The 19,085-nt window shown below is 51.4% G+C and overlaps 5 protein-coding genes across 6 annotated transcripts in view; 3 read left to right on the top strand and 2 right to left on the bottom strand.

The window, feature by feature from the left end:
- Positions 1–1,028: 1,028 nt before the first annotated feature.
- LOC105563082 (ER membrane protein complex subunit 4) lies at positions 1,029–2,147 on the bottom strand. The gene is made up of 3 exons (XM_012014389.1): positions 1,991–2,147; positions 1,468–1,739; positions 1,029–1,378 (listed from the first exon to the last, which is right to left on the bottom strand). The coding sequence occupies exons 1-3, from the start codon at positions 2,056–2,058 to the stop codon at positions 1,182–1,184; spliced, it is 537 nt and encodes a 178-aa protein (XP_011869779.1). The 5' UTR covers positions 2,059–2,147; the 3' UTR covers positions 1,029–1,181.
- A 124-nt stretch (positions 2,148–2,271) lies between these two features.
- On the bottom strand, positions 2,272–10,752 carry LOC105563083 (rapamycin-insensitive companion of mTOR). The gene is made up of 10 exons (XM_012014390.1): positions 10,430–10,752; positions 10,284–10,328; positions 9,624–9,780; positions 5,924–9,202; positions 5,605–5,734; positions 5,155–5,522; positions 4,531–4,633; positions 4,351–4,458; positions 3,182–3,566; positions 2,272–2,459 (listed from the first exon to the last, which is right to left on the bottom strand). The coding sequence occupies exons 1-10, from the start codon at positions 10,488–10,490 to the stop codon at positions 2,341–2,343; spliced, it is 4,755 nt and encodes a 1,584-aa protein (XP_011869780.1). The 5' UTR covers positions 10,491–10,752; the 3' UTR covers positions 2,272–2,340.
- A 582-nt stretch (positions 10,753–11,334) lies between these two features.
- Positions 11,335–19,009, top strand: LOC105563080 (kinetochore protein NDC80 homolog). Of its 2 annotated transcripts, XM_012014387.1 has the most exons (3): positions 11,335–11,797; positions 11,947–13,695; positions 18,946–19,009. In XM_012014387.1, the coding sequence occupies exons 1-2, from the start codon at positions 11,569–11,571 to the stop codon at positions 13,671–13,673; spliced, it is 1,956 nt and encodes a 651-aa protein (XP_011869777.1). In that variant the 5' UTR covers positions 11,335–11,568; the 3' UTR covers positions 13,674–13,695; positions 18,946–19,009. The 2 variants fall into 2 exon arrangements, with proteins under 2 accessions (XP_011869777.1, XP_011869776.1); XM_012014386.1 differs by lacking the exon at positions 18,946–19,009 and having other exon boundaries at positions 11,947–14,225.
- On the top strand, positions 14,169–17,612 carry LOC105563185. The gene has a single exon (XM_012014564.1). The coding sequence runs from the start codon at positions 14,169–14,171 to the stop codon at positions 17,610–17,612; it is 3,444 nt and encodes a 1,147-aa protein (XP_011869954.1).
- LOC105563081 (hydroxymethylglutaryl-CoA lyase, mitochondrial) overlaps positions 18,999–19,085 on the top strand; it is a 3,346-nt gene continuing 3,259 nt past the window's right edge. Inside the window, exon 1 of the mRNA XM_012014388.1 lies at positions 18,999–19,070. The gene's annotated coding sequence lies outside the window, so the exon portion shown is untranslated. The remainder of the gene's footprint in view (positions 19,071–19,085) is intronic.

The raw sequence follows: 19,085 nt of genomic DNA, 5'->3' as shown, positions 1-19,085 counted from the left end.
TTCATCTACGATTTTACAGCAATCTTCGTGTTATTTGAATGTGAAGCTGTTAGATTCGTTGGACGTGCATGTATTGTGGTTTATTTAATCTCTGTCATCTCGAACGAAATGTAAAAATAGTGAAAGACGTAGGTCCATATTCTGAATCCTCTTTTATCGCAGGAAGTGCCGCTAAATACGAATCGGGGAGTCTTTCGTATAGAAGCGACAAAAATCGCGCGCTCCTTCGTCTTCCGGTTAGAACGTAACTAGATCTAGTTACAAAGTTAACCGGACCGAGTACTTCCTGCCGCGAAAGTCACCAGCAGCTCCGAGCAGTTTTCGATCAACGTGTTTCCTCTCTCTTTTCTTTATTCTCAACGTTCGAGTGTGCTTCTCAGTGGCTCAGTGCACTTCTGTCTGAATGCCTCCTGCGCGTCGGCAGCTAGGATCATCGGGTTAAATGAGCCTGCTTTGTGAACCCTCAACATGATTCGGTTCCTGGTATGTAAATACAGAGAACGGCCTCGAGTACGGCGTTGTAACGTTACAATGACTTGTAGGTCAGTCTGAGCATTGGAGTCTACGCCGGAATATACATAGCCCAAAATTATGAGGTACGCACGTCCGATAAGATAAGGGTAGCTTTGAACAATTTGTACACGACAGAGGCAAGCAGCTTACGGCGATTCCCCTCTTCACGCAAACGACGATACTTAAATTTTACGTCGCGCTCGCTGTCTCCTTTCAAATCGGCCCGAAGCGCAATGTACAAAGTTACTAACAAGTCTGCGACCTGTTTGTTTTGCCGCAGGTGCCGCGAGTGGACGAACCGGCGAAACTGTACCAGCGAGTGCTGCAGTTTCTAGATGAGAATAAGAAGAAGCCGTAGCCTGGCCGTAGCGCGTGTGCCTTCCGCTTCCGGCGCTAGAAGACGGAACGCGTGTCTAACGATGATTTAAAGCGTTCGGTCTCTCGACGAGACGCGCCGATGTACCTACTACGTCTGTATATATGTGCCGATGCGATGTACAAAGAGACAAGCCCACTCTGATTTTTCCATACGTTTATTTTAATAAACAATATTTAAACGCACGACAACGCACCGTGTCCTTTGCGGTATAATTAAGCTATAACTCATTTTGTGGCGCGCGCGATGTGCCGAATACTTACGATGCCGCCTGACCGAGCCGCTGGCATCATCAAACGTACATGAAGCCCCCGCCGGAGTACTCCACCCGCGTCTGGGGCTCGACGAACGCCAGCCAGTCGGACGCGTGCGTCGGCAGCAGGCCCATCGACTGACACTTGTACAGAGCTAACGCGATATTCACTAACTGTCCTAGGAAGTACACGAACTTTTGTCCACACGCGTGTGTACCTTCGATCACTTTGAACGCTGAGCAGAGGAAGCACATGTGATTATACAGAGCGGCATGTTTACGCGAGCGGGGGCGCTTACGCCTGACAATCTACGGATAAACTCACTTTGCTGGAGCGTGAAGAGCGCCTTGACCGGCTTGATGATGAGCATACCGACCATCATGATGGGGAATATCGAGACGGAGCTGCCGGCCATGTACAGGATGAACAGGTTCATAGGCACCTGCTTGAGGGGCCCCAGCGCCAGGTCCCACGACTTTTTTATTATCAGGTGATTCGAGTCGGTCTCCCTCATGTACTCCACATTGTGAAAGAGGGAGCCGGTAGGTGTGTACCCGGGTGGAGACGGTATCTCCGCGCTCTTGTCCTGCTTCGTTCTGCGAAGGGGGAAGGCGTTTCGTTTACTGACAGTCGCTCGCGAGGCGCCGAGGCAGCCGGGAGGCGTTCCTCGAGGGGAGGGTGGAAATGTCGACGGTCGCGAGGATTTGCGCGACAAGAGACGCGGCAAGTACGACGGGGAGGTACGGACGTTAATACTTGGCGCGCGCGAGTGGCCGCGTGTCGGCGATGCGAAATACGTCAAATCGGCACGTGCGCTCGGCGACGGCGATCGGATTAGGTTACGTACCTGTGCGCGAAGTCCAGGGCCCACTTGGACCGCTTGGAGCCTTGCTTCGAGCTCGCCGTCATTGTCATCGTCGAATTACTCGCGCTGGCGTGCCCGTGTCCCGTGCGTCCCCTCGACAAATGATTATGGACGACGCGCGATGACGCGAATGATCGGCGACATCCGACTTCCGAGACAGAGATTCGTCGTGGCGATCGCCGCGCCGTCCGGCGGGCGGGTCTTGAAGTTCAGGGCGGCAGCGTCGATAACGTCGACCGTCAGGGGGTCAATTGTCTTACAACAATAATGTGAAAATGCTAAAAGTGAGCGGTTTTGTCTCGTCCCGAGAGGACGGTTGGAAAGAGACGAAGCTAGTCACTTTTAGCATTTTTTACTGTAGTGCAAGATACAGAACTGGCCCCCAGGAATGCGACAGGCTGGGTGGGTTTCCACGTGAGATACGTAGACATTTGTTGATTTTCCGCACATCCTGCTCCATTTTTCCATCGTATACATGATACATAAATTAATGCGTATAAATAGAAATAAAATTGTAATATTAAGTATAAAACTAGCAACGTTACAACGGTCTCGTCGCATCTTCGCAGAGAGAGAGAGAAAAAAAAGTCGATTGCGACGTTAAAAAATAATGCGATACGTTACAATGGGGGGACATACGATATAGATATAAAATATTAATCGGTCATCAACCCGCGGGCTACACAGAAGTCTACAAGGCTCGAGAAAAATTCGTCGGCGTTACGTTGAACATTTCTCCCAAAACGTTTGTATCTTTCAATTTGGCAAACGGACTTGAATTTTGATTTTACAATCGTGCTGTACACCCGACATTTCCTTGGAAAAGAATCTCGTTGACCAACTCGATTTTACGAGACTCGTGCGATAAAACTATTCGGCTGTCTCCAAGAGAGTGCGCAAGAACACGTGTAATCCCGAGGGTTAACGAATAATTATGCGGAGATAGACGCGAGGCGCACAAGAAACATTGAAATATGCATAAGAATACGTCTGACTGCCGGCAGTGTATGTGTGTATATGTGTGTGTATATGTGTAATTTGTTACTTTTATATCTCATCATTTTAATACAAAATATGTACACATATGACATACGCACGATTTGCATACGCACGCGCGCAGTCGCGGTCGAGAATTCGAAAGTTACGAATCAAGGCTGATGGCAGTGTTTGTACCTGGTACTTTTAAAGACCTATCGGAACTCTTTGACAAACGTATTCGCTCTTCCGGCATCAGGATCTCGGCTATGATCTTCTCGTCGCTGCGCCGCTCCTGCGACGAACGCACGGTCTCCAGGAGCTTTTTCTTACGTTGATGTCCCGCGTTGCACGACTCGCCGCCGGCGCCGGCGCCGGCGCCGGCCGAGGAGCCCTCCTCGGCGACCGACGCCAGTTGCGCCGTTTGTATCTCAGTCAGAGTAAGTCTTCCGTTAATCTTGCCCTCCGCAGGACTTACAGACTGCTGCCGAGGGCTGGCCTCGGAGCTAGGAACAGGTGATTGCAGAGGATTCTCCTCCGTGCCAATCGGTATCTTCAGGATGTTGACTGGCTCGACGTAGAGCTGCAAGGTCGCAAATTACTTTACAATCAAAGAGAAAAGGGGGAGGCTACTCGTATCTATATATTTTAATTTTATTAAGCGCATAATATTTGTGTAAGTGAATTAGGAAAGCGAGGAGACGTCGATAATAGACGGTTCCGATATAGCTATTAACTCATGAATACCGTCACACTGAGACAGAGCTTGGTATATCTCAACTTCTTTCATCAAAGATACAGACACAAGATAAATCTTCAATTTATTCAGTGAAGGGATACAGGTTGCGGTCAAGCTGCCGCTACAAACGCCTCGAAGTGTTTCTCCTCTCTTTCTACGCTTTACTGAAAGAAAGAAGAATACTTTGAAACATTTGAGGCGACAGCTTGACCGCAGCCACAGATACAAGTTACATTTCTTGAATTCCTTCGATTTTAGATATAAATACAAGACGCACTCATTATTTTTCCGGAGACAGATACTAGGCTCGTTTTCTATTGCACTGGTAAACTAGTGCAGTAAGCTGGAGTGAGAAAAGTATACTCGTCTTGCTCCAACATGTTGCACTAGTTCACCAGTGTAGAAAACGAACCTGTACCTTTTAAAAAAAAGGCAGCAAGCTCGGCACAGAGTTGACAAGTTCAGAAACGAGTGTCTCGCATGATTGTACTTCAACGAGTCTTTATTTTTAACGGTTCCTTCAACCGATTACGCGCGACGCCAACTATAGAATAACGCTGACGCGGACAATCGCACGGGAGTCGTGCGACTGCACGAGTGTTAGGAGCGTGCGTCGGGAAGAACTTACCGCGTCGAACGGAGAGTCGAGAAACAGCTCTTGCAGAAATCGCCGCGCTTGCATTCTGTACGTACCGCTGCCGAGGCGAGCGGCCACGTCCGAGAACAAGCAGGTGTCCTGAAAAAAAAAGGCGAATAATGTAGACACTCCTGCGTGTCGAGACACGGCGGGGACAGAGCGTTACGATACCTGAAATTTCTCGGGATGCCGCTGCCTCAGTCTAAGCAACGATTGACGACTGTGACGGTACCACACGGGGTTTGCGAGCCGTTGAGTGTGTCTAAGTATCTCTCTGTACGAACACGACCGAATTAGGCATTAAACTCTCGTAAAATTTTTATCAATCGCATTTAGGCGTCGCTGACAAAAAGTACGTTATTTTTAATTAATTAAAAACCATAATTGAGTGAAGCTTATTGTCGCCAGTGGTAATTAAACAAAGGAAAAATTGTTTCAAAAAAGTCGACCAGACTGGCGAAAGAGCGATCTTTATTTAAGTCGCAACGTTTCGACCTCTTTATCGGGTCCTTTTCAAGTACGATCTGGAAACGAATTACAAACGCTCAAACCGCAATACAAAGAAAGGAAATTTGTTTTCAGATTGTACTTGAAAAGGACCCGATAAAGAGGTCGAAACGTTGTGACTTAAATAAAGATCACTCTTTTGCCAGTCTGGTCGACTTTCGAAAAAAATTTTCCCTTCGTTTAAAAACCATAATTTCTGAATTGAATTTGAGCAATTTCTTTTTTTATCGCGTCTCAACTGTATTAATTTTCTATCGTTAACATACAAGAAGATCGCCTTTCGTTTACCTTCGCAATTTCATGTCCTGGTCCGTACCAGCGTCCTTGCCGCTCTTGCCGTGATAGCAAACGAGACACGTGCGGCAATGCTCGGTATCGGCATCGCACTCCGAGCTGGACTCCTCGTCGATCTCCGTCGTCTCCAACTCGGACCTGATGCTGTCCTCGAGAATGGTTGGCTGGGACGGCTGAGGCGGCTCGGGGAAGATCGCGAGCAGTTTCCTCGGCAGGCAAACACCCATGTAAAACGTGTTCTCGTTGTCGTCCTCGGGAGGAGGTGGCGTCGGCGTGAGAACCGCATTCTCCGCAATCCAGCTGCGGGACGAATCGTACTCCGACAGGCTCTGCAGCGAGAGACGGCCGTCTAAGCTATACATCTGCAAAGAGAACGACTCGTTTGTTGTCTATCGTGTCGCTCGAATCGCGTTTCCAAAGATGTAGGCATGACTTCTCGCGTACTTCTAAACTACTTTGAGAATAACTCGGTCTGCGATGGCGTTGTAAACTACGTAGTCGCGCATATCCTTCAGCATCTTGTTGGCTTAGTCTTTGAATACTTGAAACAGGACTCGGGGTTTCGCCTCTCTCTCTGAAAAAAAACGGAAGGAAGCACAAAATTATCTTTCCTTAAATTCTAAGTAAAAATAGAAGAATCAAAGAATTTCTCCTTTTATCAAGCTACGATATTTCGACTGTTAAAAAAAAGCTTCCACTTTAGATTAAAATGATTCCGATGCTCCCCCCGATATGCGTCCTCGTTTTCAATCGCCTCACTTACGAAAGGAAGTATCGTCGCGCCTCGAGATCCGTCGCCGCGCTCTCGGATCGATTCCTGGTGCGGCGCACGATTGGCTCGAGCAGCTCCGGTTTGCCATCGCTGAGGCTACGGTGATGCCGTTGCACGGGGATCGGGCTCGGCATGGGATACCTGGTCGAGGGCGGCACCACGGGCCAGTTGTCGCCGCGTCGATGCCTCACGCATGGCCAGTTGAAGTTGACCAACGTGTCGGCGCCGGCTCGCGTGGTGCCGATCAGGCTGAGAGCGTACATCGCGGTGGCGCGCACCGAGTAATACGGACACGTTTCCGCCATGGACGTGATCATCTCGATGATACCCAAGTGGCTCAAGTGCTCGACGCCCGCGACGGACGTGCCCGCGTGGCCGAGGGCCCAGAGAGCCGACTTGACCTTGAGAATACCGCCGTTCGGGCCGACAAAGTGGTCGTCGCGCGACGACTCGGTCTCCAGCCTCCAGCTTCGCTCCGGTGTGGTGTGCCGGGAATCGTCCACGCTGGTCTTACGGCGGATCTCCATCAGCGACTCCGTCCGCGGCTGACTCGCCGTGTCGCGAGCCTCGTTCTCCACCGTCTCGTAGTCGGGAATGGTCTCGAGGCGGCTGCACTGCTCGACGGCTTCGTCCGTGCCGGACTCCTCCGACATGATGCAGATGTCGTCGACCGCGGCGGCAGCGGCAGCGGCGGCGGCGGCGGCGGCGGCTGCCGTCGTTGCTGCCATAGCGGCGAGACGACTCGACCTGGTGCACCGCGAGTTGGACTCCGAATCGCGACCGCCAAATTCCAGCTTGAATCGCTGCAACACCCGAGCGAAACGCTGTATCACGTTGCGACGCAACAGCAGTTGCATCCCCAGATCGTGCTGCGCCAGCTGGCCGATGAGATGCGGCGGCACGTAGACGTCGCGCGGCATCATCACCATGTCGCTGCTGGGCCTCCTCTGGTAGCTCCCGGTCTCGTCGCGTTGTCGGCACGTCAGCGCGTCGTGTATCTCCCCTTCCACGAGGCCCACGTATCGCTCGGCGAAACCGCCGGGTCCGATCCACTTCTCCAGCTCCTCGGAGGGTGCGGCGAGATTCGTGAAGCCTTGCTGCAGAGAGTAAAGTCGGATCTTGAGCAGGTAGCCCTTGTCACCCAGGTGCTGTAGCCACTTGTCCCAATCGCGCGACTGCCCGCCCTGCTGCAACAACGCTTCCAGATACTCGGTCTCGTCGCAGGCCTCGTGCAGCGCCTCCAGAGTGGCCAGCGCCACGGCTGTGTGGCTGTCCGACAATCGATCCGCCAGCAGTGCCATTGCCCAGCGCACGGCGTCCGTCATTCTGGCGCGGAGAATCAGCCGTAGGAACTGCGTGGCGTAGAGGCGCGTGCTCCACAACGTCGCCTCGGAGATGATCTTGCTCAGCACCTTCCTGTTGGGACCGTCCCGTGAGTAGTCCAGGCTGGACACGATCAGCTTAACGTAGCAGTCGTGATTGGTGGCCAGCGCGAGATCCTGCAGCTTCTCCAACAGGTTGAAGCTCTTGAGAACCACCGTGCCCTTGGCGGAGTGACTCAGCTGGCCGAGAAACAGAAAGTACTTCTGGCAACACGTGGTGGACATGTGACGCGGCGAGAAGAGGCAATCGTGCGCGGACTCGGCGGTGCGGATGTTGCCGATGTGCTCAGCGATGTCGCCGATGAGCTCGTTAAGCAGCCGCGCGCTCTCCGGCTCGTGCAGCTCCAGTAAACAGTTAAGCAGGTCGCAGCCTGCGAGAGTGGCCTCGCGCGCCAACGTCGCGTTCGTGCCCAGCTCGACTCTGCTGTAGCCGTTACACGACGGTTTGAAGTAGCGCACGAGTCGCTTCATAAACAGCCGGTGATCGGAATCGTGAAGGATCCGCGTCGCGTCCTCGCGCGAGCGTAGAATCGCCCGCACGATCGGCCAGTTCCAAGCGAGGGCATCCTTCGAGCTGAGCACCTGCGCGTCCTTGAGCAGAGGCGTGATCGGCGACTCCCTGCCGATTCGCAGCCAGTGCCTGCCGGACGGCCGTTGACGCCGCGGCAGAGTCGGACGTAGCCAGGTGCCCGCTTGAAGAATACGGTCGAGGAAGAGACTCGCCGGGGTCGGTCTACGCCGCATCATGGTGTGCATCCGCTCGAGGATGGTGACCGCCGCTAGCGCCTGATGCTTGCCGGCGCTCGCGTGCTCCAGCAGATTAGGCAGTGGCGGCGTGAGGTCGCAGAGCTCGGACGGCAGGAGGGAATGCGCGAGGTGCAGCAACGCGCCCAGCAGCACCGCCGCGCGCACCGAAATGAACGTGTCGCTGGAAACGATGGTCTCCGCGAGGGCGCGGTGCAGGCCGCACTCGAGTAGAACGTAGACCAGCAACGCCGAGTGTATCTCCGTGACGTTGGGCGTGTGCGACGACAGGGATGGCAGTATGGATTTCCCCTCGGCGGCGACGAAGCCCTCCGACAGTTTCCACGAGTCCCGCGATCTGCTGGGATCCACCGCGGCCAGCGCGACGTCCGGTTCGTCAGTCCACGTGGGTAACGGCAGGTCCAGCAGCTCGTAGAGCAGTTCGAGAACGGCCCCGCGCACCTCCAGTTGGTCCACGTATAGAATATCCGCGATGGCCTTGAGGCCCGAATTATTGTCCGACCGGCAAAAGTGGAGAACGCCCGGATACGAGCGCAGGATGCTCAGCAGGGCGAGCTTGCTGGCGGCGAACCTCTGCTCGCGCTCCTCCTTGGTTCTCTCCATGCTCAGGGAGTGGAGCTCGCAGTAGGGCGCGGCGAAGCACAGGAGGGAGACGCTGCCGCGCGTGTCGGGATTGTTGAGCAGCCGCAGCAGCACCCCGACGACGGACTCGACCACGACGCCGCACTGCCCGGTCATCGCGGCCCTGGCCAGCGTGGCGATGCCGCCGCAGCTTATCAGCAGATTCGAGTTCAGGACGCCCAGCTCGCACAGGACCGCTAGAAACGCTTTAAACGCACGCTCCCTCTCTTCGATGCCGCCGTTCGTCAAACTGACGAGCGATCTCGCTAGCACGGAACTGAAATGCTTGGGGGCTAACACTAGGATCCTCCTGACGAGCCGGAGTGCTTGTATCCGCTCCATCTCGTTGCGCAGGTTAACGTCCATGCTGCGCGCCACGAAGTACGGGTACTGCAGCCTGTTGATCGCGACGACATCCTGCTCCTTCTTGAGCATGTAGCGCACCGCCCGCAGCGCGGCGGCGCGCACCTGCGTCGCCTCGTGGACCAGCGCCACGCGTAGACTATAAAAAAAAAAGAGAGAGAACGTTTTTGCGACCGGTAACTGACAATGGCCTCTCTAAGGCCGGTATTCATAGTCAAATCTTATATTCAAGATCGTCTTTAGATACTCCATAGCCAGTGAAATGTTCCATACAGCGTTTTTAAATAAATTCAAGACGGTCTTGAATATAAGATAACAGTATCGTCCTTTGTTTCTTTCCGTTCTCTTAGAAATAAACTAAGAGAAATTAAAACGTTTGAGGCCCAGTTTCACCAAACGTCGCTTAACTTTAATCTTAGTTCAACTCATGTTTGTCTCTTTCCTGAGTAACAGTTGGCAAGAGACAAAGAACAAATTAAGCTTGAAGTTAAACAACGTTGGTGAAAACCAAGGTAAGGCCTGATAATTGGACAGACCTACAATCGCCGGTGGACTCTTACCAACAGAACAGATCCTCCGCGGAGTAACCATAGTCTGGGGAGTCGGTTTCGCTGATCAACTTAACTATAGCATTGAGATACGCTAGCTTCTTTACGCTTGGAACATTGTGCCGCTGGCAAAGATTAGTCAAGACCTCCTTAACGTTCTCCTTTAGTCCTACAAAGCACAAATAGTTTCTTCCAGTAAAAAACTTGGTGAGTGAAGACAACGATAGTCGCGTCTCGCGCATCTTGAGGCAGAGGAGGGCCAGTTAGCTAAGGTACAATTTACGCAACAATCTCACGCGGACTGATCTGATCGACGGGACAAGGTTTGAAGTAGAATCGACCAGTTGGTCCTAGATACCGTCTCTCCTTGACCACCTCCGCTTTTCGATCGGGTGCCGAGCGCACGGATACATTCCAGACTCTCGAATGGCTTGAGATTCGTATCATTCGACGTCGAAAGGTATCCGCAATTTCTCGCTCGTGGGAAACGTGGGAAACGACGTGCTCCGCTCTCGGGACCGAGACACGGCGACGTTGCGCAACATCGCGCCCGCCGGGCGAAAGGTAAATAAATACATGGAAATCACCCGAGAAATCGCGACCGTCTCTCGTCGACGCAGCCTAGAGACTGCGAACCGAGAGCGCGGGCAGGCGGTAGGTTAGGTTACTAACCTCTCGACAGGTCGAGCTGCACGCAGTTGTCCTCGTCTTGGCGGCCTGCAATCAGAAAAGAAAGACGCGAGGAGAGGAGACGTGAATTGCGCCCGGGCGCTACGGTATCGTCGCGCGAGCGAGTTTCGAATAGCCGTGCAACGCACTTCGACGGGATCGGCCGGTGCGTAGGCTCCTACCCCACATCATCCAGTTGGAGATTGCCATCGTCCGTGGCGGAGCTCCCCGCGCGCTCTTCCCTCCTCAGCCGTCGCGGCCGCGTTGCTCCAGCTCGGCGACGCTCCTCCCGGTGCGTGCGTGGTCGTCGCGCGTCACCCGCGCGTCGCGATATGTCATTCTCGACCGCGAGCGGGAGCACCGAGCGAGCGTACGTACGAACGAGCACGAAGCGCTACGAACGCAGGCGTGCGTGCATGTGCGTGCGTGCGTGCGTGCGCGCGAGTACACGGGGCGATGATAGCGACCAGCGCGACGGGACGGGCTTCGGCGCCGCCGGAGCTCGGAGCGCGTCGCGCGTCACGTCGGTCGAGCTCTCTGTCTCTACTCCGCCGCTGCCGCGCCGAGCGGCCGACGACGACGGTGGCGGACGACGGGGACTACTCGCCGGAGGGTGCGAGAGGGCGAGGAAAGCGAGGACGACGAGAACGACGGTGGCGGGAACGGGGGCGAAATCTCGCGGCGCCGCGCGCGCTTTCGCCGCTCCGCTTTCGCGCTCCTCCGCATGCCCGGCTGTGGTACCGCTCGCTGCGCTATCGTCTCTCCGCTCTCTCTCCCTGCGTTGCGCGCACCGCCCGCGGACGCGATTGAACGGCCCGCGCGCCCCCTCGAACAGCGTGCGATCACAGAGGAACCATAGACATAATATATCTAGATCGCGCATTGAGCAACGGGGGGGGGGGGTAGAGGCTCGCGTAGAAAAGGACAAACTCTGTCTGGACCAATGAGCATGTTATGTAAATCAATATGGCGACTCAATGCTCGATGTTCATTGGTTCAAACGGTTTTCATGCTATGCATCAGAGGCATAAGCATATGCATAACGAATTTGATTGGTCCATTTGCTTATAGCCAATCGACAGGACTCTAGTATTTTGACGCTCAAGTTGGCCAAAGTGAGTGAACGTGCTAGAGAATTTTGCCGCCTTGCATTGGACACTACTGGACGTTGTTAAACAACTGAAGATTCAAATTCCTTCGACCCCTTCGACTGGTCTCGTAGGAGGTAGCACGTGGTAGCACGCTTGCAGGTTTCGTACTTTTGCTCCTTCCTCGCGAAAACACAACCATGCAACCGAGTTCGATCCGACGAAGATCGTCCAGTAATCCCGTAAGGAAATCCACGATCGAACGGGAGGACAAGAACTTTCCTCGGAATGATCAACGAAGGACTCAGACGTTGAAACCGAAGGGAATCTCGACCGGTGAAACTTCCCATATACCCAGGGCTCGTTTTCGAAGGTCCTCCAGCGACCGAGCGGGATCTCTCGGCAGAAAATCTTATTTGAAAATGACAGGTGAAAAGGCGCTCATAATTTCTATTTTTTTCTAACTACTTGGTATGAGCCAACACAGGATAGAAACGTGTCTTCGACAAAGCCAAGATTTAACTTTATTTAATTCGAGATCGTTTCGATTTCCATTTAAATTATGTATGTATGTGCAGGCAGAACTCCACTACAGCAACCGACAACTCCAACGCGTACCCCAGTGAGACTCTCCACCAAGCTTAGTGCGCCAAGCGCAGCGTTTACATCAAGTTGCAACAGACTTCACGCACCGTTGTCAACTGATCGATCGCCGTCTGGCGACCGTGCTAGCAGCGTGGGAACTAAGGGTCCCAGGAAGGATACAAGGCCTCTAACGGACAAGGCTTATCAGATAGCTCTGCTAAACAAGATAGATTCGTTCTTTTATGTAAATCAGTGCTCGACGATGCTAAACAGCAACGGCAGTTTGAAGCCGATTACATTGAAGATGTTCATGGAGGTCTCCAGCTTCTTACTGAAGTACTTGGATGTCAAGCATGATCTCACAATGACAAATTACACAGATGAATTACCGAAATGTGCGAAGAAGCTACACTACCCCGGTACGATGACAAAATCATGGCTGAAGACTGCCAATACGATGCACTCGTGGCCCTATGCTCTTGGTTGGATCAGCTGGCTGGTGGAAGCGTGCCAGGTGAAAGAACTCGCGATCAAGAGATACCAACTGGAAACTTTGCCGTACGTAGGAACGCAGCAACAGGAGGCAAGTTTCAACATGGAGTTTCAAACACTGTTGGAGTGCTACAAAGCTTGGAATGACGAAAAACTTGATGATGAGGCGGAAATATTGGAGCAATATCTGCAGAATGTTGTAATTCAGCAAGGCATTACCGAGAACGATTTAGCTCAGGCGCATGAAGAATTGGAAGAGAAAGTAATTGAGCTACAAATGCATGAAAAAGAGTCAATAGAATATGATAAAAAGATTGAACGGCTACAGCAAAAATTAGCGCTTTTGCAAGCCAAAGAACTTCAAAAATTAGACCATATTAAAGCCACGGAGGATAATATAAGTAAGCTTTGCTCCGAGACACAACAATTAAATACAGAATGTAAAGCTTTGAATGAACAAATTCAGAAAGGAAACATACAGTACAAAGAATTGCATTCAATTATGAAGAATCAACCAATGTCTAAGGCTGAAAAGGAAAGCATCGTTAAAGAGTGCACGGAGATTCAAAACTACATACACCAATTTGACGAGCACTTGAAAGATTACCAAAAGGAAGCGTACACTTTGGATATCAAATTAGCGAACCTCAATAATAGTCTTAATAAAGCAATATTAGCCCATAATAAAAAGGTCTTCATGGATAGTGATAATGATGTTGGTCTAAATTTCGCTGAATTAAAGCTTCCGGAAAAAGAATTCTTGAATGTACAGGTAACGGCTATAATGGAAGAAAAGGTCTCTTTGATAAAAATATTTAAGGAAACTTTGACGAAGCAGTGTACCGAGATAGATTCTTGTATTCGTTCTGAAATCATGAAAAAGAAGAAAGTGCAGGAAGAAATCAAATCTTTTCCGAGTGAAGACAAATTGCAGAAAGAGATGTCTGACATTAAAAAAATGAAGTCAGATCTGAAAACCGAGAAAGCCAACTATATGAAAATGTTAGAAACCGTAAGAAACGAAATTAAAGAAATACATGATTCGATGCCAGATCTACAAGCAAAAGATCTCGAGATAGAAGAGGCACAAGACAAATTAGATGCAGTTATAAGAAGACATACGTTTCTGGAACAAAGAGCCAAACAGTTTTTCGGAGAACTTTATAAAGTCATCGGTGAACATAGAAGAGAGCTTCATAATATTTTAGTAAAAGACAGAACGAAATAAAATTACATCTTGTAAGGAATAGGTGAGAAACGCGCCGGCGCAGATCACCCATTCTATCGAGCACTAGAATGCGCATGTCACAGACGCGAGCGGCCAGTAAAACGGCGCTTCGTATCGCGCATGCGCGAACCCGCGGAGCGAGCGTACATACTCCACGCGCGAACAAGGGGACTCCACTCTCCTCCGAGAAGAGATCCCAGGCAGAAGGTAGCAAAAACCAGGAGTATCTCGAGAGTCTTCGTAGTCTCGCGCGCGAGCTTATATTTCGCCGTCAAAGTGTCGGTTAAGTAGTTTGTAAATTCTTGTACTATCAATTTATTTTGTTAAATATATACAACGTTGACTAGTGCTACGAATCTAATTAGTTTCTCTCAGTCGAAACCGCCCAACCTGCTATCCTGAGCGATTTTCCTCGGCACTATCCTTTCAGATTTCAGAAGTGGGATTCCCACTCACTTCCCGCCTCAAAGAGGGCTGAGAGAATCTTCGGGCCGTATGGTAAAGACCCGCAGAAATTTAGCCATGGAGAAAGCTAAATTCGAGGGCCTCTCCCTGGAACAATTGAAGGAAGAGGCAAATAAATACGGTTTGGCCGTTACGGGTGACCGGGACGCGCTAATTCAAAACATCATGCGTCACCTCGAGAAACAGGGGCCGCATGACTTGCATGATGAGGCAGCCAAAGCTTCGACGACCGGTAAACCAAGGAAAGGTTCGACCGGCTCCGTCGAGCAAGTTCCCGCGGTCCTGCTGCAACAGGTGCTGCAGTCCGTACAGGGGATGCTGGAGCAGGCCGAGAGAAAGAGGGAACAGGCTGAAAAAAGGCAGCAAGAGCAGTTCGAGAGGCAGAGAGCGGCTCAACAGGAGCAATTTGAACGGTTAATGCTGTTAGCGCTAAATAATGGAAACCAGACCAGAAGAGACGAACCCCCGGAAGCCGCGCGGACGGAGCCAGGAACGACTCCGATAGGCAGCCCGTTGGCGGCCCAAAGTTCCGGAAGCAGTCTACCGATGGGAAGTCTGGTGAATTACCTCTCGCAGCAGATACCGGAGTTCGCTGGAGGAGAGGACGACAACGTCCAAGCTTGGGCGAATCGGGTGGACAAGGTCGCCCAAGTTCACGGAGCGTCGGACGGGGCCACGCTCTTGGCAGCCTCGAGCAGGCTGACCAAATCCGCTCGTAGATGGTACGAGCTCCAGACGGGAGCAGCCATAGAGTCCTGGGTTGGACTGCGCCTAGAAATGAAGAAGATGTTTGAGAGGAGGGTACCATTTTACAAGTCTATGCAGAAGATCGAAGCCCGGAAGTGGCAGCCGGGCAAAGAATCATTCGACAGATACGCCATAGAGAAGTTAGCACTCATCCAAGTGCTCAACTTACCGGAGGAGGACAGTATTCAGCTCCTGATTGGCGGTATCACAAACAGCGCGGTAAAGGCGACAGCGCTGTCCATGGCCACAGACCCGCTAAACCGCTTCCTGGAGAGGATGAGAGTCATCGCGGAAGGGGTAGTGGACACGGAGCGGAAATCGACGCCGCCTGGAACGAGCGCTAAGTCCAAGGAGGCCCCCTGCAGGAACTGCGGAGGCAAGGGCCATGGGACAAAGGACTGCCAAGCAGAGCCGACCTGCTTTTACTGTAAAAAGAAGGGGCATCGGCGGTTCGAATGTCCGGCCCTGAAGCGCAAGGATGAGAAGCCGGGAACGTCGTCCGCAACGGCCAAAGCAGCGGCGAGCGTGACGCAGGAGCCGTCATCAGCGGACGAGGTCGTGGCATCGGTGGAGCAGCCAAGGAACAGCCTAGAGATCACCGATCCTCTGGTAGGAGTAGAAAACATCAACGGTGAGCGATGTAACTTACTAGCGTTGGTGGATACAGGAAGCCCTGTGTCATTCGCGAAATTTAGTGTTTATGAGCGGTGGATAAAGCCGTTAAATTTAAAGTTAGCCCCGTATAAAAATCGACTTAGAAACCTAAGCGATCAAACATTAGAAGTCGTCGGGACCGTTAAGGCCAGAGTGAGTTTACCATTAATACCGAATAGAGCTCTCGAAGTAAATTTACACGTTCTCAAGGAGAACACTTTCGAAGGAGATATTATTCTCGGTAGAGAATTCCTAAAAGAACATAAACTCACTCTGATCTTCAAGCCGACGAGTCAAGGTGAGAGGGAAAACGTCAGGTTGTTTGCCCAACTTCCCTTGTGCGTGGAATCAAACATTCCAGAGTCTCTAGAGGAGACGATCGACAAAAACAGTACAGACTTGGACGAAACAGACAAACGAAAATTGAAGGAGGTAATCATAAACGAACGAACAAAGGAATGCGTACCTGTAGATGACGGGTACGAGGTTCAAGTTCGGCTGAAGGATACCTCGACGTATTCCTTCTCGCCGAGACGATTCGCGTACGCGGAGCGACTCCAAATAAGAGAAGTCGTCGACGATCTCTTAGCCCGCGGAATCGTTAAGCCGAGCACTTCACCGTACTGCGCCCGGGTGGTGCCTGTGCGGAAACGAAATGGGCAGATGAGACTTTGCATCGATCTCAGGCCGTTGAACGCGAGAGTCGAACGGCAGAAATACCCGTTTCCGGTAATTGAGGAGTGCTTGACTAGGCTAAGCGACAAGACCATATTTACACTGCTAGACTTAAAAGATAGCTTCCACCAAATAAAAGTGGAGAAAGACTCGACCAAGTACTTTGCCTTCGCGACGCCGGACGGGCAGTACGAATACACGCGATTGCCTTTTGGCTTCTGTGAATCTCCCGCTGAATTCCAGAAGCGCTTAATACAGATTCTCCGCCCGTTGATCCGCGACGATAAAGTCTTGATATACATGGATGATGTACTAATAGCGTCCCGTTCAAATGAGCAGAATCTAGAGGATCTACGGGAGGTCCTTCAGATTCTCCGAAGGTACGGCTTCGAATTAAATTATAAGAAATGTCAATTCCTGAAAAAGGAAATAGAGTTTTTAGGGTATATGATATCCGCCGACGGAATCAGCTTGAGCCCTAGGCACACGGACGCGATCCGAAATTTTAAGCAACCGCGAACCGTGTTAGAAGTCCAGAGATTTTTAGGATTAACCAATTACTTCCGGCGATTTATAAAGGGATTCGCGCACATTGCAAAACCAATACAGGACTTGGTAAAGCGAGACGTACCGTTCAACTTCGACGACCGTTGCGTCGAAGCGTTCAAAAAATTAAAGCAGGAACTGACCTCAGCTCCGGTGCTGCAGTTATATAATCCGGCCGCGCCGACAGAACTGCACACTGACGCCTGTAGTACGGGCCTGGGAGGGATCCTCCTGCAGAAACAGAAAAATAATTTATGGTCTCCCGTCGCTTACTATAGTCAAGGCACGAATCAAGCCGAGAAACGTTACCACAGCTACGAGCTGGAAATGCTGGCAATCGTAAGATCAGTCGAGCGTTTCCATCTCTACCTCTACGGGTTGGAGTTCGCCATAGTGACGGATTGCAACGCGCTAGTATACGCGATGAACAAGGCGAACCTCAATCCGCGGATAGCGAGATGGACGCTGATGCTCCAGAATTATAGGTTCAGTGTGACTCACCGTCCGGGCAAGCGCATGGCACACGTAGACGCCTTGAGCAGATGCACGGCCTATGTGCACGAAATGCCGCTCGAACGGGAGTTGGAGCTCAGACAGCTGACTGACCCGAGAATTCTGGAGATCAGCAAGAAATTAGAATTAAGCGAGGACAAAAAGTTCGATTTAATTAATGGTCTTGTATACAAAAAAGATGAGAACCAGAAGAAGTTCGTTGTGCCCGATTCACTAATTACAAGCTTGATCAGAGCGCACCATGATGAGATGGCGCACTGCGGACCGGAAAAGACTTATAAGGGAATCGCGGAGAACTTCTGGTTCCCATCTATGCGGAAGAAATCCATAATTATGTAGAAAATTGTCTCACCTGTGTGATGGCGAACAGTGCATCGAATAGGCTCGAGGGCGAAACGCAACTTGCCCCGCTTCCTGCCGCGCCGATGGAAGCGGTGCACGTTGACCACCTCGGTCCACTGCCCGAGTCCGCCGACGGATTCCGGCACGTGTTAGTAGCGGTCGACGCGTTCACCCGGTTCACGTGGCTGCATGCTACAAAGTCCACAGGGTCTAAAGAGGCAATAAATTATTTAAACGAAATTTTTAATACATTCGGCAGACCGACAGAATTGATTTCAGACAGGGGAACCGCGTTCACTTCGAAAGAATTCGCGGACTTCGCGGAAAGGATTCGGGTTAAACACCGAAAAGTAGCCGTGGCCGCCCCGTGGGCTAACGGCATAGTCGAACGGGTGAATCGATTTATAAAAACGTCACTCATTAAATTGATTGTCGAGCCGGCTGAGTGGAAACCGAAATTAGGCACGATTCAATATGTAATAAATAATACTCACCACTCAAGCGTGAAAACCACTCCAGCTAAGTTGCTGCTTGGCTACGACCAGCGGAACCACTCAGATTTCGCGCTCGCTCAGCTCACGAAAGCGCTGGCGGAAACGGAATCTGATCTGCAAAAAGAAAGAGAATTAAGTAGAGATTCAGCGCAAGCTGCGACTAAACTCTTGCGAGAATATAATAAAAAGTATTTCGACAGCCGACACAAAAAACCGTCGATTTACCGCGACGGCGATTATGTACTGATTAGGAACGACCGAAATAAACCCGGCGAAAGTACTAAGATTAAACCCGGCTATAAAGGACCGTACCAAATAGCTAAAGTCTTGGGGAACAACCGATACGTGGTTAGGGACATACCTGGTTTCAGCCACACCCAAAAGCCCCTTGACACGATCCTTTCCTCCGACAGGTTGAAGCCCTGGATACGGATCGGCGATGCTAAAACCGAAAATTAGAATTAGGTCTACGCGAGCGAAATCAGATAAGTGAATCTGAAATTACCTGAGCCAGAACCGCAAGCCGACGAGATACCACACGACGTAACGCTACTGCGTATCGCGAGTAAGGGTACTCATCCGTCCCTTGTGATCCCGGCTGAGAGCAAGTAGTGTTAAGTAGAATTAAGTTAGAATTAAGAAATAGGCCTAACCTAAATATAACATACAGCGCGCGACTAGTATAAGAAATCCAAGGAAAAGATACACTCACGGAAGAAGGAGAGAGTAAATACACTTACCCTGTGACAGGGACCCACGAGTTGAGAACCGCTGCGGAGCGCCCGCAACTACGCGACGTAAGTTGAAGGCCAGAACGGCCGAGCTGTAAGGAATAGGTGAGAAACGCGCCGGCGCAGATCACCCATTCTATCGAGCACTAGAATGCGCATGTCACAGACGCGAGCGGCCAGTAAAACGGCGCTTCGTATCGCGCATGCGCGAACCCGCGGAGCGAGCGTACATACCACAGACTTCT

This window comes from Vollenhovia emeryi, unplaced genomic scaffold, assembly GCF_000949405.1.
Source record: "Vollenhovia emeryi isolate VEMERY1.0 unplaced genomic scaffold, V.emery_V1.0 DF939180.1, whole genome shotgun sequence".
Classification (NCBI taxonomy): domain Eukaryota; kingdom Metazoa; phylum Arthropoda; class Insecta; order Hymenoptera; family Formicidae; genus Vollenhovia; species Vollenhovia emeryi.
The sequence above is the reverse complement of the archived record's forward strand: the minus strand, read 5'-3'. Positions and strand labels throughout refer to the sequence as shown.

Excerpts from the sequence above, each read along its gene's own strand:
- LOC105563082 (XM_012014389.1), bottom strand. The coding sequence starts at position 2,058 with ATGACAATGACGGCGAGCTCGAAGCAAGGCTCCAAGCGGTCCAAGTGG. Across the intron at positions 1,740-1,990 it reads GCCCTGGACTTCGCGCACAG|AACGAAGCAGGACAAGAGCG; the intron begins GTACGTAACCTA and ends CCCCCTTCGCAG. Across the intron at positions 1,379-1,467 it reads GCTCTTCACGCTCCAGCAAA|CGTTCAAAGTGATCGAAGGT; the intron begins GTGAGTTTATCC and ends TCCTCTGCTCAG.
- LOC105563083 (XM_012014390.1), bottom strand. The coding sequence starts at position 10,490 with ATGGCAATCTCCAACTGGATGATGTGGGGTAGGAGCCTACGCACCGGC. Across the intron at positions 4,634-5,154 it reads CAGGACATGAAATTGCGAAG|AGAGATACTTAGACACACTC; the intron begins GTAAACGAAAGG and ends GTGTTCGTACAG. Across the intron at positions 3,567-4,350 it reads TCGACTCTCCGTTCGACGCG|CTCTACGTCGAGCCAGTCAA; the intron begins GTAAGTTCTTCC and ends GCGACCTTGCAG.
- LOC105563080 (XM_012014387.1), top strand. The coding sequence starts at position 11,569 with ATGCAACCGAGTTCGATCCGACGAAGATCGTCCAGTAATCCCGTAAGG. Across the intron at positions 11,798-11,946 it reads ATCTTATTTGAAAATGACAG|GCAGAACTCCACTACAGCAA; the intron begins GTGAAAAGGCGC and ends ATGTATGTGCAG.
- LOC105563185 (XM_012014564.1), top strand. The coding sequence starts at position 14,169 with ATGGTAAAGACCCGCAGAAATTTAGCCATGGAGAAAGCTAAATTCGAG.